This window comes from Puma concolor, chromosome C1, assembly GCF_028749965.1.
Source record: "Puma concolor isolate L17-30 chromosome C1, mPumCon1.1.hap2, whole genome shotgun sequence".
Lineage (NCBI taxonomy): Eukaryota > Metazoa > Chordata > Mammalia > Carnivora > Felidae > Puma > Puma concolor.
Genome location: NC_141674.1, coordinates 140679990 through 140695052, shown reverse-complemented (window position 1 = coordinate 140695052; position 15063 = coordinate 140679990). Strand labels below are relative to the sequence as shown.

Genomic DNA, 15063 nt, shown 5'->3' with positions numbered 1-15063 from the left:
GCTGAAAACTGAAAACTTGTACTGGCGAGGGTCTGGGGGAGAACTTGCCTATAGGCAAGTAACAGGATCGTATTTCACAACTTCGAAGGACTTCAGCGGGGAATGCTCTCTCCTGCGGTACGGTCCCATTCCAGCCAACTGTAGCAACTTCTTCACTCTACATGGTTTGCCATCGAGACATCGTGTTATTTTACCTTTCCTACTCCTTTGTAGTCCTCCCTCATTCCGTAGAACAGCAAAAAAGGAAAAGCGGAGGCGTGGGTACACACGCACAATTTTTCTCTGCTATATGCCCTCTCTCGGGCTCTCCCACAGCTGGAGTAGAGCAGCCAAACTTTCCAAATTATAAACACACCATGCAAGGATGGAAAGCTCTTTCCCAGCAGAGAATGCATACAATGGACAATGCTGCTTTAATGCGTTCAGCCCACAAGTGGCTGACTCCTAGAGTTTAGAGCCAATGTGTGTGTCAAATTTCAAAAGAAAGTTGGGAATATCCTGCCACTTGGATTTTAGTGGGGGGCGTCACCTCTGCTCTCCTTCTTCACCTCTCAAAATCCCAGCTCTCCAGTTGGCACAAACCAGCCATGCTCTCAGGACTAGGAGGAATTAGGTCTGGTGCACGGGACACTGCTGAGAAGCTTCCAGTCCCTTCTTTCCTGGGGTGACATTTGTCACACTCCTCTGGCCCAAACACAAATCACTAGGGCTATGTCCAGGCTCCATAGACAACAGAGAGACAATGAACTCAGCACTCAACTGCCCTACATTCAGATCCCTGCTCTGTCAGTGACTGAGTCACCTTGGGCACATCTTCTAGCCTGTCAAAACCTCAAGGGCTGCCTGCGGATTACACGGCCAGCCTAGGAACGTCACAAAAAGCCAGGGCCGTTTTGTCGTATATGTGACATGGAGTTAATCCTTGAGATAATCCTTCAACTCACAGCTGGTCAAAGGACAGCTCCACGATGCCTCTATCTGCCTCCGTCCTGCCTGAAATCTGTATCACTGAAGGTGGATCTCTACACTTGAAAACTTCTGCTTTCAGAAAAATTACCTTTAAAATGCAGATGTGCAGAGGTTAGCTTGCAAGAACAGGAGAGCTCTGCAGATCCCCCTTCTCCATCACATTCATTCAGTGATTACATGGCAGTGGTGGAGGGGGGTCCCTCTCAAGACTTTCTCCCTCTCCTCTTCCCTGCCCTCTCTCTATAGGGGACCTCACCCCCACCTATGCCTTCAGGCACTTCCTAAAGCTCAACGCTCACATTTCTTTCCTTAGCTCAGCCAGAGCCTCTGAGCTCTAGACCTCTGGACTTAACTTATTTGACATTTTCACTTGGATTATGCCACAGGTACCTCAAACTCCCTTCCTCATCTCCCTGGTCTCCAGTCTGGTTCTTCTCTGGTGTTTCTTGTTTAGATGAATGGTTCCACCCTCCATCTAACTCGGCAAGCCAGAAAACTTGGCACTCTGCCTTCCCATGGCCAGCTCCTCCCCAAGATCTGCTAATTTCACCTCCTAAATACGTCCCTCGTCCAGCCATGCCTCTCCCTTTCCATCTCCACATCTCTCAGTTCAACTACGCAGCCTCATCCCTGGAAGACCATCCTTGTTCCTGGCCCTCCTCCCACCCTCTCTACTCAATTCTCCAGCACAACCAATGGAGCTTTGAAAATGCAGATCTTATCATATGATCTTCAGTTTAATATCCTCGAAGGGCTTCTCACTGCTTCCCACATAATGACCAAAATCCTGAGCAAAGACTATTCAGCCCTGCAGAAGACAGGCCTGCCTACCCCTCCCATCCAGCTCGGGCCAGTAGTGCCTCACCCCGGCTCGCCACACTGGCCTTCCTGCTGCCTCCCCACTTCAGGGAGCCCCTCAGGGATGTTGTAAATGTGGCTCCCTCCACCCTGACCCCCACTTCTGCCTTGGTGCTCCTAACTGCTCTGTTTCTCTCAGATCTTATTCCCTAGGTCGCTTACTGAGGGAAACCTGCACTGACTCCCAAGTCAAGATCTGGGTCCCTGTTATAATACCTTTTAGTACCTTATGCTTTCTTTTAGGTATGCAGCATAGACATGTTTATTGATTGTGGCTGAAGTCTGCCTTCCCCATCAGACTCTAAGCTCTGTAAGGGAGCAGACCATGACTGAGGGCTCACCCTTTCCACTCCAGCGCTGGATTAAACACGTTTATGTGATATGTTTATGGAAGTCTATCATGTGCCAGAAACCATACATGAGTTTTCCCCAATTATGTACTTAAGGACTTATATAGGATCTCACCCTGTAGGCCACGGAAAACAGTGTATTTCTAGGTAGATCTGCAAGGTGGGTGGAGCAGGGCAACAATTAAAATGACGCCAAGTGAAAAGTCCAAAAGCAAGGTGAGAGTGCCCAGGCAACAAGGGGAGTTAGGCAAACTGGGCGGGAGACCGCCCCCAGAGGACAGAGCTGGTTGAGGGATCGAGAACTGCAGGGTGAGAGCCTGGCAGGTGCCAAGAGGGGGCAGAAAAAAAAACAAGGCTAGCTGTCCACTCCACAGTGTTCCAAGGCCAGTCTCCCTCTCTTTACCAAAGGCTTTACTGAATGTTCCAGTTGCCCAGCAGAGAACTGACCCGAGAGGATCCCAGAAATAGAACAAAACCTCATACAGCCGCTCCCTGCCTTGCCAACCATCCCTCCTCACTCTCCTACTCCTGCCAAACTGCAAGGAAGCATGCACCGGCCCCAGGTGCTGAATTATTCAATTATTCTAGCAGCTTTCAAAACACGTGTGCAGCTAGAAAATCTCCCAAAAAGCATCGTGTTATTTAGGCTACTAGGTCACTTCTTGAACCTCTCTTGGATCCTGGTTTGCCTCACAATTGTTTTTCAATCAAATAGTAGGTCATTGACACCCCACCTTCCTAGCAAAACACAGTGGCAAACACGGACTCACAAGACGGTCTGCCACTAACTGTGTAGTTACAGTCACAAACTGGCGGGTCCCATCCCGATCCTGCATAGCGGCTCCTACGCTCACCCAAGAGACTGAAGTCGGCTGCAGCACCTCAAATATGTAGTGGACACAGCAGCAAAGAATCTGAATCTCCAGCTATCCACTGTGCCCTGACACACACACACACACACACACACACACACACACACACACACACACCAACCTGCTTATTTCAGTTAAAAATAAAAAGAAATTAAAAAATAGAAAGACTTCTACCTTCTAACTTCATCACAATGCTAAAATTTCTGAAATAATCTGCCCGCACTTGGATCTGGAAACCCCTCTTCAACGCCTCACCCACAACCCACCCACCCAGTGCATGTCAGCTCTCTGAGATATTTTCTTCGAGTAGAACAAACCAAAGAGAATGTTTTTTGGGGAAAAAGAAAAAAAGCTAGTCACGAAACAAGCCTGTAAGACTCCATTTTAGCACAGAGCTTCTTCAAGAGCCCTCTATTTCTGTCTCTGAAGAAGCAGAGCATGATCATTTGGGCCCAGAAAAAAAAATGCAAATATTTGCCAGAGGGGACTTTTAACCCCAAATCAATTATAAAACTCACATAGGAGAGAAGGACATTTTTCATTTAATCAAAAGCAATCTGAGCCACAACATCTCGGGCACTGCCCTCTAAACCTCAAACATGGCTACAGGAGGGAAGCACAATAATCAGATAGGGGAGCATCTCATTGAAAATAGATTAAGGCAACTTTGCAAATAGTCGCTTGCCCACAGTAAGCATGCATGTGAGCCGAGTGACGGGGTCGGGTGGGGAGCTATGCCAGGCAATGAGAAAACGTCACTCATTCCACAGGTTGTTGCAAGGCAGGACCAAGTTCCACCCTCATCCCGTCCTTCCCAAGTGTCCCAGGAGGCCAGCTGTCCTAGGAAAAGGAAAACACACATCCGTGCCTCTTTCTTCCTCTCCATTCTTCCTTACCGTTTCTCCATCTGTTTAGCTCCATCTCCAGATGCTGGATAACATTCTTGAGAGTCTTGTTTTTCTCTTTCTCTTTTTCATATTTCTTCTTCCATTCTTCCGCTGTCAGTTCCAGGTTCACGGAGACTGTATTCTTGATGGTCTTAGCCCTGAGGTCAAAAGCATAAGGGAAAAAATTCTGAGGGTAGCTATTATCATTAACTAAATCATGAATACAATTAAGCCTCAAATGCTTTCACATTAGAAGGCTGTGACTGGGGTAGCAGAAGGGGTCCTGGGACCTATCACCCTCCTAACTGCCCCGAAGGTTCCAAACTCACCATTTCCTTTTCTCCTTTACCTCCTGCCAGCCTAAATCCCATGGACTTTCATTTGAATTGTCTCCCAGGGCCATCACTCTCTGTTATATGTTCTCAGCCCTGACTTATGGTGATAGTCTTTCTCAAGCATTCAGCAGTCTCCTCTGCCAGGTCCGTCTTCTTATGTAAGAGTTTCCTTTCTATCCTAACATTTACTAACATTTATGAAACACTGGGGTTTGTCAAGACAATGGAGACAAAGTCTGTGGCCTCGTAGGGCATACAGTTTCTCACGTCAACGATACACAGACTGAAATAGTGCAATCAGATGTTTCTCTTACATTTGGTACCTACAATCAACCTCGCTGTGTTGAACACATGCCAACACGTGTTTCCCGGGACAGGTGGGTCACTTAGCCACTTTTGGCCAGCGAGGTAAAACCAAGGCTCCCCGCTGAGCACAGGCCCCTGTCACAGGCGATTGTCACGATGTAAGAGTGGAGGGCCCCTGTTCTCAGTCCATCCCATTGTTCAGGGAAAGTCAGAAGTTGATAATTTTATTTGTATCTCCTAGTTTAAGACAATTTTGAAAAATAATGTGTGAGGCAAATAAATATGTCTAAGGGCCACCATCTGTTCATTTCTAGTATGAGACATGCAGTGAATTTCTAGGGCATATGACTGGGGAATGTGACCCCACACTGGATGTCTGGACAGTTACTCAAGGGAAACTTGATGAGAGCAAAGTCAGGACAGCTCTGGCTGATACTAAAAACGACACGATTCACCCAGCTTTGTACAGAAATGAACACACAAGCAGATGTGTCCGACTGAAATGTAAATTGACCACAGCAGGATTCCGCTTACTCTTTACTTCTTAAGAAGGCAAAAACTTCATTTAAAAATGTGATATTCTGTTTTATTTGCTATTCACTTTTCCATTTTAAACTCCCACAAGTTCTTGTACTGTCATACTTGCCAGCATTATCTGATGTGTGATTCAGGTTAATTACTGTTGTCATGAAATGCCATTTTGGACATGATTTCTAATTCAGTGAAAGAAATTCACCAGCCCGCACCAGGGCTACAGATGTCACTCCAAAAATTAATTCCTAAAGCAGACAACTAAATAACCAACTGTCAAAAGAGGAGTTAAATGATTTCAGCGTAAGACTCCGCTTAAGAATTAGTTAAGTTCTCCCTCGTTCATTGCAGCTTGAGGCTGCTGTCCCCAGAAGTGCTTCAACTCTAATTTTTCACATAGCGGCAGTTTTATTACTAGTGTCAGTCTATGCCAGCTTGACACTCTCACCTTACCTTCTAACATCCTCAGCCGGCAGTGTGGAAACACGGACACTGCAGCGTGCATTATCAACTCAGTAAGTCAAAAAGTGAAAAATGACCTATGGCTAAAATGCTTGTGGGCATTTAAGGGTACACTTTGAGGCTACTGGTCTCACTTTTTAAATCATAAAGAGTCTCTTGATGATTTGCAGTGATACCAGAAAGAGAAGGAGAGAGCCTTCCTGCTATACTCAGGCAAGTTGAGCCGGAAGTACACTGTTGTGAGCAGACCCAGTAAGGTTATCACTGGCGTAACTAATCCTCATTCTCAAAATTCCTTTAAGCTGTCCAGAAAATTCTTCTTCTTCCACTTTCATACTAATCAAGGTACTGGCAGGAAACAGATGGCCCGTTCTATTGCATAATTTGGGAATTTGCCAAAGGTATGAGAAGGGTGTTGGGAAGTAACAATGAACAATGTGTGCCCCAAACCAGTGGTGGGGAACCATCACCACCGAGGCAGGGAACTCTAAGAAGGTGGTTGGCCACTGGCATCTGTAACAGCCTTTAATCTGAGGACACAGCCAACCCAAAGTGACCCTGCAGGGGAAGAGCCAAAAAACCAATACCCTGACCTCACTTTCTTCTCTTCTGATAACCTGCCCATGTTTCTTCCCATTGGCAGAACCCAATGTGAAGCCAGAGGCAAAGACAGCCCATTGCAGTTGTCCAAACAGGTCGCTGTCCCTGGGCCCAGAGCAGGGCACAAATGGTACAGAAATGACCCACAGGAGCATTGGGAAGATATAAATCCGAGCTCTCATTTGGAACTCTTAACAATGGTGGGAAACCCTGTCTCATGCGACTGCCCTAGACTTCATTTCATTCCAAATGGAACAGTGGCATCCCAAATGCCTTTCCATCCACTAAAGCTAGAATTTGAAGAAATCAGCCAACATTGACTGGATAAGATGCCAATTCTTCCCAGAATTGTTCTATAGCTTTTAAATAATCTCAAATAAAATCCCAGGAGGCTTGCATATGTGTTTAGAAATCAACAACCTGATTCTAAGATTTACAAAGAAATGCAAAAAAGCTAAGAATAGCAAAGACAATTTTGAAAAATGAAGTTAAAGAGTAGAATATCAGCACTTATTATACAGCCACAGTAATTAACAGAGACTGAATAGTCCAGAAACTTTAGAAAAGAAACAGAATGGATCATCCAGAAACAGATACTAGCCTACAAGGTCATCTGATTTACAACAAGGTGCCCATACAGCACAAAGGGAAAGGATGGTCCTTTCAGTACATGGTGCTGGAGGAAGGGGGTATGTGTGACCTTTATCCACTCCCCCAATACCATATAAAAAGTCTATTCCAGATAAATCATACACATAAATGTGAAAGGTAAAATAATAAAGCCTCTAGAAGAAAACAGGAGAATATCTTTAAGACCTGTGGTAGGTAAAGGTTTCTCAATAGGACATAAAAGTAATTTGACTTAATTAAAATTTAAAAACTCCCCTTCATTAAAAGTCACGATCCGAAGACTTAAAACATAAGCTACAAAGTGGGAGATGATATATGCAATACATAGATCTGATAAAAGACTTAAGCCAAAATAACCCCTATAAATCAATAATAAAAAAGCAGACAACTAGTGTAAAAACTGGGCAAAGATTTGAAAAGGCACTTCACAAAAGAAGTGTCAATAAATATTCTCAAAAAGGACACCTAACATGGTTAGCCATCAGGGAAATGTAAAATAAAATAATAAGATAACTTCTCATGCCCAACAGAATGGCTAGAAATTTTTAACTGATAATACCAAGTGTTGGTGAGAATGTACAGAGACTATAACACTCAGGTGCTACTAGAGGGAGTATAAATTATTCCAGGCATCTTGGAAAAGTCTTTGTACTATCTGCTAATGCTGAATATCTCATATCTATGAGTTAGCAATTCTACTCCTAGATACATAACCAACAGAAATGAGGACAAATATTTACCTAATGACATGACAAACAATGTCATAGTAACTTCACTTATAATATAAATGAAAACAGTCTAAATATCCATCAACAGTAGAATGGATACAATATATGCTATATTCATGCAATGAAATACAATACAACTAGGAAAAATGAAACTACTACTATACTTAACAATGTAGTGAATTTCAAAGCTATAATGTTATATAAAAGAAGCCAGACACAAAACAGTAGTGTATGTCATTATTTATACAAAGTTCAAAGACAGGCACTAGTAATTGATGTTGACAGAAGTCAGGATGACACCCTTGACAGCTGGGTATTAACCAGAAGGGTATAAGAGAAAGGCTTCTAGGATACTGGGTGATGGTTCTATGTGTACATATATTTGTAAAACTTTATTGAGTTGCATACTTGAATTTATGCATTCTATTGTATGTATGTTACAGTCAACAAAAAAAAAAAGTTAAAAATAAAGTGACATAGAAAGAAATCAAGTCAGATATAATGATTTCTAGATCATGGAATAAACTAGAGTCGCTAAGAGGGATACCTGAATCTCTGTGCGTGGAATTATTTCTTTCAAACAGAACAAACATTCTATCTAAGATGTTGAAACCAACCTCACAAAATGGAATAAAGAGTGTCTCAGTCTCTCAGTCCCAGGAGAGAACCAGAGTAAAAAGACAACGAACACTTTTACTCTTTACCACGAACTTCAGGAAAATTTACAGAATAGAGGAGCCTAATCATTAGGTCCTATCTAATTTGGCCGTTCACAATTCCCTTTCCCCTGTGTGGATGTTTAGCTCATTGCCAGCAGGGTGCGTTGGATAGTGGTCTACTGGTTTTTTGCCTTGTCCACTTTAGAGCACATGCAAGTGTCTTCCAACTTTCACATTCTTTGCTCTTTATTTTGGTTTTCCATATACTTGCGAGCTATAATCACACTAAACATTATATCTGGACTCTGTTCAAATATAGAGAATCAACATGGATCCTGAGCACTCAAGGACTGTGTTATAGACACAAGTCAGGGACTTGTGAGTACATACACATGTGCATTTACTCTTCAACCTGGTTTCTGAAAGAATTTCAAATAGCTTACAAGGAAACATAAAATCAACAGGACAGCGGACAGTGAGAAATGCTCTTAAGGCAGGTTTTACGATTTTGCCTAGCTAAAGCTACGTAGCAATAGTGGTACCACCCAGCCCCACAGTTCTGGGAGTTTATCTCCGTGATATAGGAAAACAAGCCAGTAATCTGCAGGAGACTTACTCTAGCAATGAATATACTGCTTGTTTATCATCCTTATAGGTCAATCTCACAGTAACAACATTTGGTGAATCCCGATGTGATCTGATCACTCACAAAGGAGCAGAGAAGTATCTTGAGTCTTCATTTCCAAAGACCTTCAAGGTCTTTCCACCAGAGCCCCCAAACTGTATACAGAAATGAAAGCCTATTCCACAAGTTATATCCATAGCAGACACTGAGCAAAATCCTAACCAAAGGCTACTTAGGGGGACACCTTAATTAACCTCAGATATATATCCCAAAAGCAAAACCCATTCAGCACAAATGAGCCAAATCTTGAGGGTGCAGTTATCAGGTATCTGTTTAGCAGTCTTTCTTTGTTTTTGCTTGTTTTGGAGAGTCAAGCACTACTTAAATAATACATAATCCAGACTTGCCCCATATATAATACTTCCTTTCCCCACAGGAAGGGAACAGGATCCAGTTTTTAAAAGATCTTAATGCTAATGAATGTTAGCCACCTTTGAAGAAAGCAGACCAAGCACAGCAAAGAGCAGAGGCCACAGCACGTCTTCCACCTAGATGCCCAAAGGGAGACAGTCAGAAAAGGATTCTTTTAGACATACTCCCCTGAGGAGCAGAAGGAAGACCCTGCCCCCATGTCCTTGAGCATTCTATTTCCTGTCCAGCACCTCCAGGTCCCTCTGTCACTGAATTTGCAGCTTACATGTTCAGAAGCACACATCCAGGCATCTAGGACTGCCGACTATGTCCATCTCTACCCTCTCGGTTAACCCCATGGGTGAAAAAACTCTCTAGGCATTCTCACAATTTGGCCCTGAATCAAGCCCTTGTTGAAGAGGAGAGTCATAGAGTTACTTGGTTCGCATCACTCTGCCTGATAAATCCCATCCCTACCCAATTCCTCAATAACTGCCTATACTTGTACTTTCTGGCCATAGTCAGTTCTGAATGATATACACGCTACATATCACTGGAATTTCTTCTCATTACTTTGGCCCCTCTGGAAGAGCCAGAAAGATGTTTGTTCTTGGCATCTTCCTACCTCTTGGTTTCAGCATTTTCCTTCCCTCTCCAGGTGTTTAGGATCGTACTGACATTTGAAAAAGGAGCTCCATACAACCACACACCTTCAATGCACAGATTATCTCTGTAATGTGTGGGGTGGAAGGAGGTAGCCCAGCATCCTTCCCTATCAGTAAGGGTTCTCCAGAGAGACAGAACCAATGGCACAGATATAGGTACATAAATGATGAATAGATATCCATCCATATATATATATATATATATATATATATATATATACATATATATATACACACACACACACACACATATACACATACACACACATGTATATACCCACCCATATATATATATATATATATACACACACACACATATATATCCATATATACATATATATATATATCCATCCATATATATACACATACATATATCCATCTCTATATCTATTCATATATATATATATATCATCCATATATATATCCATACATACATATATCCATATATATATATATATATATATATATATATATACCCATATATATATATATATATATATATATATATATATATATATCTCCATATGGGTATAGTATACATATATAGTATATATGTATAAGATATACCTTAGATTTCTGTATTTATTACATGATTGCAGAGACTGGAAAGTCCTGGACAGGCTGGCAGGGTTGAAACTCAGAGAAGGATTGATGGTGCAGTCTTGAGGCAGAATTTCTTCTTTGAGAAACCTCAGTTTTTGCTCTTAAGGCCTCCAACTGATGAGGCCTACCCATATTATGGATAGTAATGTGCTTTACTTCAAGTCAACTGATGGTAGATGTTAACCACATCTACAAAATACCTTCATAGCAACACCTAGATTAGTGTTTGGTTAAATAATTGAGGGCTACAGCCTAGCCATGATGACACATAAAATCATCACACCTTCTATTGTGCTCAGAGTCCTAGTTCCCTCATGAAACACCTAACCTTCTTCTGAAAACATGACAGATGCAAAGCACCTTGCCATTTCCTGGTGAGGCCATTACCTTGCTCCTGAGTGGGGGGTATAGGGAAGGAAAAATTAAAAGCTCCAAATTTTGTGTCTTTTGAAAAGCTCCAGTCTCCCGAGAAACACTGAGGAATTAGTGATTTGGATAAGGATTTGGCATCTGGTTAAACTTCTGTCACCCAGAGTATACCTCCCTCCCAAAATCAGCCTTATTGGTGTTCTAGCAACAGACATGCCAACTGGGAGTGATCTGAGTCTTTTTCCATTTTATGTTAACAGCATAGCCAAGGGTCTCCCTTCACCAAAGTGTCCACTCTTACCCTTGCAGATAATTTGTTATCATGCTCTAGTGACATGAGTTTAGCATGTACAGCACTCAGGACCAATGCAGCTGTCACGAAACTGGGCAAGAGGTGGCACAATTTGAAAAAAAAAAAGTACACAGTATAAAAAGAAGAAATTACTTTCCCTAAATTATCAACTCTCCTTCCACATTCAACATACGAATAAAGCCTTTGAATTATTCATGCTACATCAATCAAAAGTCTTAGTGCCAAAGATGTGCTGATTCAGGCTTTCTCCAAACTGATTGGCCTGCCCCTTGGAGGCTTTACTACCCCAAATCAAGGTACGTTAAATAGGCTTCCGAGATAATTGGGTGATTCAAGTTCATACTTCTAAAACTGACAACAATCCTTTTCGAATGGTGCAATGAAAGTTCTTTGGAAGAGTAATTAAAGGCTAAAAAATAAAATGCTGGAAGCTGAAAGAAAAAAAATCAATGAAAGTGCTCTAATTTGAGTATCTTTTCTCCCTTAAAAGCCGGAAGTGTTCTGCTTTCCCACAGTCCAGCTTTTTGACTCTGGGCTGCCTGGAAATTCAAGTGTTCCCTCTCAAATAGATTAAAAGCTCTCTGAGAACCCAGAAAATGGCTTCTGCTTCTTTTCTAGCACAATGCTGGACAGTCAGAGACTAACGGGCACAGGCCTGACCAAATAGAAGAGGCAGCATTCACCACCAAAACCAAGAAACAGAAAATGTGCATTTTTTTCCCTTTTAATTCCAGTACCCAATCGAGAATCCTAAAGAGCGCTGACTTGGTAGGCTGCCCTCAGGCATTTGTAGACTCTATCATGTTTCTACTGCTTCAAAGGACATACTATTGTTTTATTCAGGGCATCAATACGATAAAATCGTCTGGCAACAAATATGGAGTTTCTTCATGTCCTTGAAAGAACCACATAGGAATAATGAAGGAACCTTGTACAGCCCCAAGGTTTGACCACCCCTGCAACAGGAGTATAATGAATGCTCGTTACACTGAATTTGAGATGTGCCCAGCAGTCTTTTCTGAGTTCAAAGTGCTTAATCTCATTAGCTATCAGATACCATGTCTAATCCGATGTTCAGACTCGTGTCTGCTGTGTAATTGGGTTCAATGCGTATATTTAACAATAAAGCAGGTATTGGCCCCATAGAGAACTTAGATGTCCTTGAAGAATCCATTAACTCAGGGATCGAGGGAGAGGAACAAAAGCTCACACCTTTCTAATTATAGGCTGGGAAACAAACCAGATGTAAATCTAACCAAACTTCAGGACATAACGGTGTCATAGTTCAGCACCTGTCCTAATGTTCTAAGGAATCCTACAGAATAAGCATTTGATTCATCTGTTCATTCATTCAATAAGCATTTACTTAATGACACTCTATTGTGTACTAGTTGTGCTGGCTGCTTGTTGGGACAACTGACGCTGATGATAAACCCAGTCCCTGCCCTCATGGAGCCCAGTGTCCATATGACTCTCATAAAAGATGGCAGACCAACCTATTCCAGTTGAAAAGATAACTGACACTTTATTTTTATTTCCTGGAGTCCCAAATTAGCATCAGTATTTCTTTAGTCTTTCATTCCAGAAACTTAATTCTAACTCTACCTCATTCAGTCTAGCCTCTTCTATCCCCAGCTGTCCCATATATTCCATTTCATTCAGGGCAGCCCCATCCATTTTTTTGACTTTCCCAGACTGAACACCTTTGAAGTTGGAGGAAAACAAAAACCTACAATCACTGAACACCTATTACATGCCAGCCGCCCTTCTGCTAGGTAAAAACTGAAGCAACTCATTAATCCTCCCAACAATTCTCAGAGGAAGGCGTTATAACATTTCTCCCTACAGACGAAAACAGAGTCCCAGAGAGAAGTAAACAAGAGAGAGGAATGTATCAGCAGCAGAACTTGGCTTCAAAATGGAGTTACTGACCCAGAAGCCTGTGCTCATTGAGGTTCCTGATCAAGCAGCCTGCATATAAGAGGCCGTGGGTCAAGGGGAGTTTGGGTGGCTCAGTCAGTTAACGTCCAGCTTCGGCTCAGGTCATGATCTTATGGTTTATGAGTTCAAGCCCCAGCTATCAGCTGATAGCTCAGAGCCTGGAGCGTGCTCAGATTCTGCGTCTCCCTCTCTCTCTGGCCCTTCCCCACTTGTGCTCTGTCTCTGTCTCTCTCAAAAATAAATAAACATTAAAAAAAAATTTAAAAAGAGGCTGTGGGTCAAACACTACAGTCCCCATCCTATGTCATCCAGTCATTTAGTGGCTATGTGGACTCAGGCACAGCACCTAACAGCTTTGAGTCTAAGCCTCAAAGTCATCCTTTGTACACAGGTGAGGTCAGGCCCACCTGATAGATCTGCCACACAGATTTGACACTCCTGGCACATGCCGAGCCCTAAAAAAACTGCCAGCAATAATGACGATGCTGACAATTGCCTCATGAAAATCAGAAGAAAGGATAATCGTTTGGACTTATACCAAGACTCTTCCTATAGACAGCTGCAAATGCCCACTCACAACAGCAACCCTGAGACAGATACCTGTGCCCTAGGACAACGTTGGCTTGCAATGATTCAGATTATTTTTTGCTTTGCAAGTGAGAAACTTTTATTAAAGAGATATTTCCTCCATAAAAGCATTTGGTGCTGGTTTGCTCAAACACGTCTTCAGACAAAAATGTTAAAGCTTAAGATGAAGAGACCAGGAGAGACAGGACAGGCAGGATGATCACCATGGTAGCCTGTTTCCCACACACTTATACTGGTTTATAAGTATCCCGTGACCCTTGAGAAAAGTAGGCGCTATCCTACTGCAATCCACTGACCTAAGCATTTGAATAATCAAGGGAGTAATATGAGAAGTAAAGGACCCAAATCCAGTATAAAAGACAGATTAGTTCTACAACACTTTGATGTAATTATTATTTATTTAGATATCCCACAGGTGCCATGACTGCGTAATTCTATGTTCTGTTGTGGGATCAGGAAATGACTGGGGTTTAATGCAGTTTAGACAAGTCGTAACAATTTCGTGCAGAATGCCCACCCCCATCTGTCCTTTCTCCAGGCATCTTAATCTATGTCTCAGGCATAACCATACATCACACTCCCGGGAGGAAGCTAGGGGGAGAGCTCTGTGCATCCATTTACAAATAAGGCAGCTAAAGCTCAAAGAGAACTAGTGACTTGTCTGAAGATCGCACAGCTGTTCAGGATGGAAGGGCACAAGGGCACAAGAAACCACATGCTGAACTGATGCTGAGGGACCACGGCTGAAGGAGGTGGGCCCTGGGCTGTGGGGAGGGCTGGGCAGGAAGGGCAGGAGGGCACGCCCTAACTCACACACGGGAAGGTTGTCTCGGGATTAGCATGCTGCCCTGCTGCCCAACTGTTAGTTCTCAGAGATCCGGGGATTCTATTTGGACATTTTTGAAGGAGGGAAGATAGCAGCCACCTTCCTACTCCCAGGGTTAGTATGAGGATTTCCTTAGCCCCCTTTTATATTGATGCAACTACTCTACAGTCATCCAAGTTTCTGGTTCTATTAACTCCGCGGTGGATCCCAAATACTGGAGTTAAAGGTAGTTATCAGTCTTGAGCTGTACACACTTAAAATCCTGTGAACCTGTAAGACTTAGTTCCATACAGAACAAAAGCAGCACCCCATTGAATTATGAGCAATCGCATCTATAATAAGTCTGAGCATTTTCTTAAGTATCATAGCCCTGACTGGCTATATTTCTGCCCAGTATTTTAACACATAGTTATTCTTTGGCCTCGATGAATGACGCCTCAAGTTTACAGGCTTTACCTGCTGGATGCCATTTAGTAATAGGCTGCTCGCCCCCTCACACTACTTCCTCGCTGACACTAGCCCTCACCACTCATTC

At 42.7% G+C, this 15063-nt stretch overlaps 1 protein-coding gene across 1 annotated transcript in view; it reads right to left on the bottom strand.

Moving 5' to 3' along the window:
- Positions 1–15063, bottom strand: part of KIF5C (kinesin family member 5C) — a 164003-nt gene that overhangs the window by 68193 nt on the left and 80747 nt on the right. The window contains exon 11 of the mRNA XM_025912817.2: positions 3946–4094. Coding sequence (XP_025768602.1) covers positions 3946–4094 — 149 coding nt within the window. The remainder of the gene's footprint in view (positions 1–3945; positions 4095–15063) is intronic.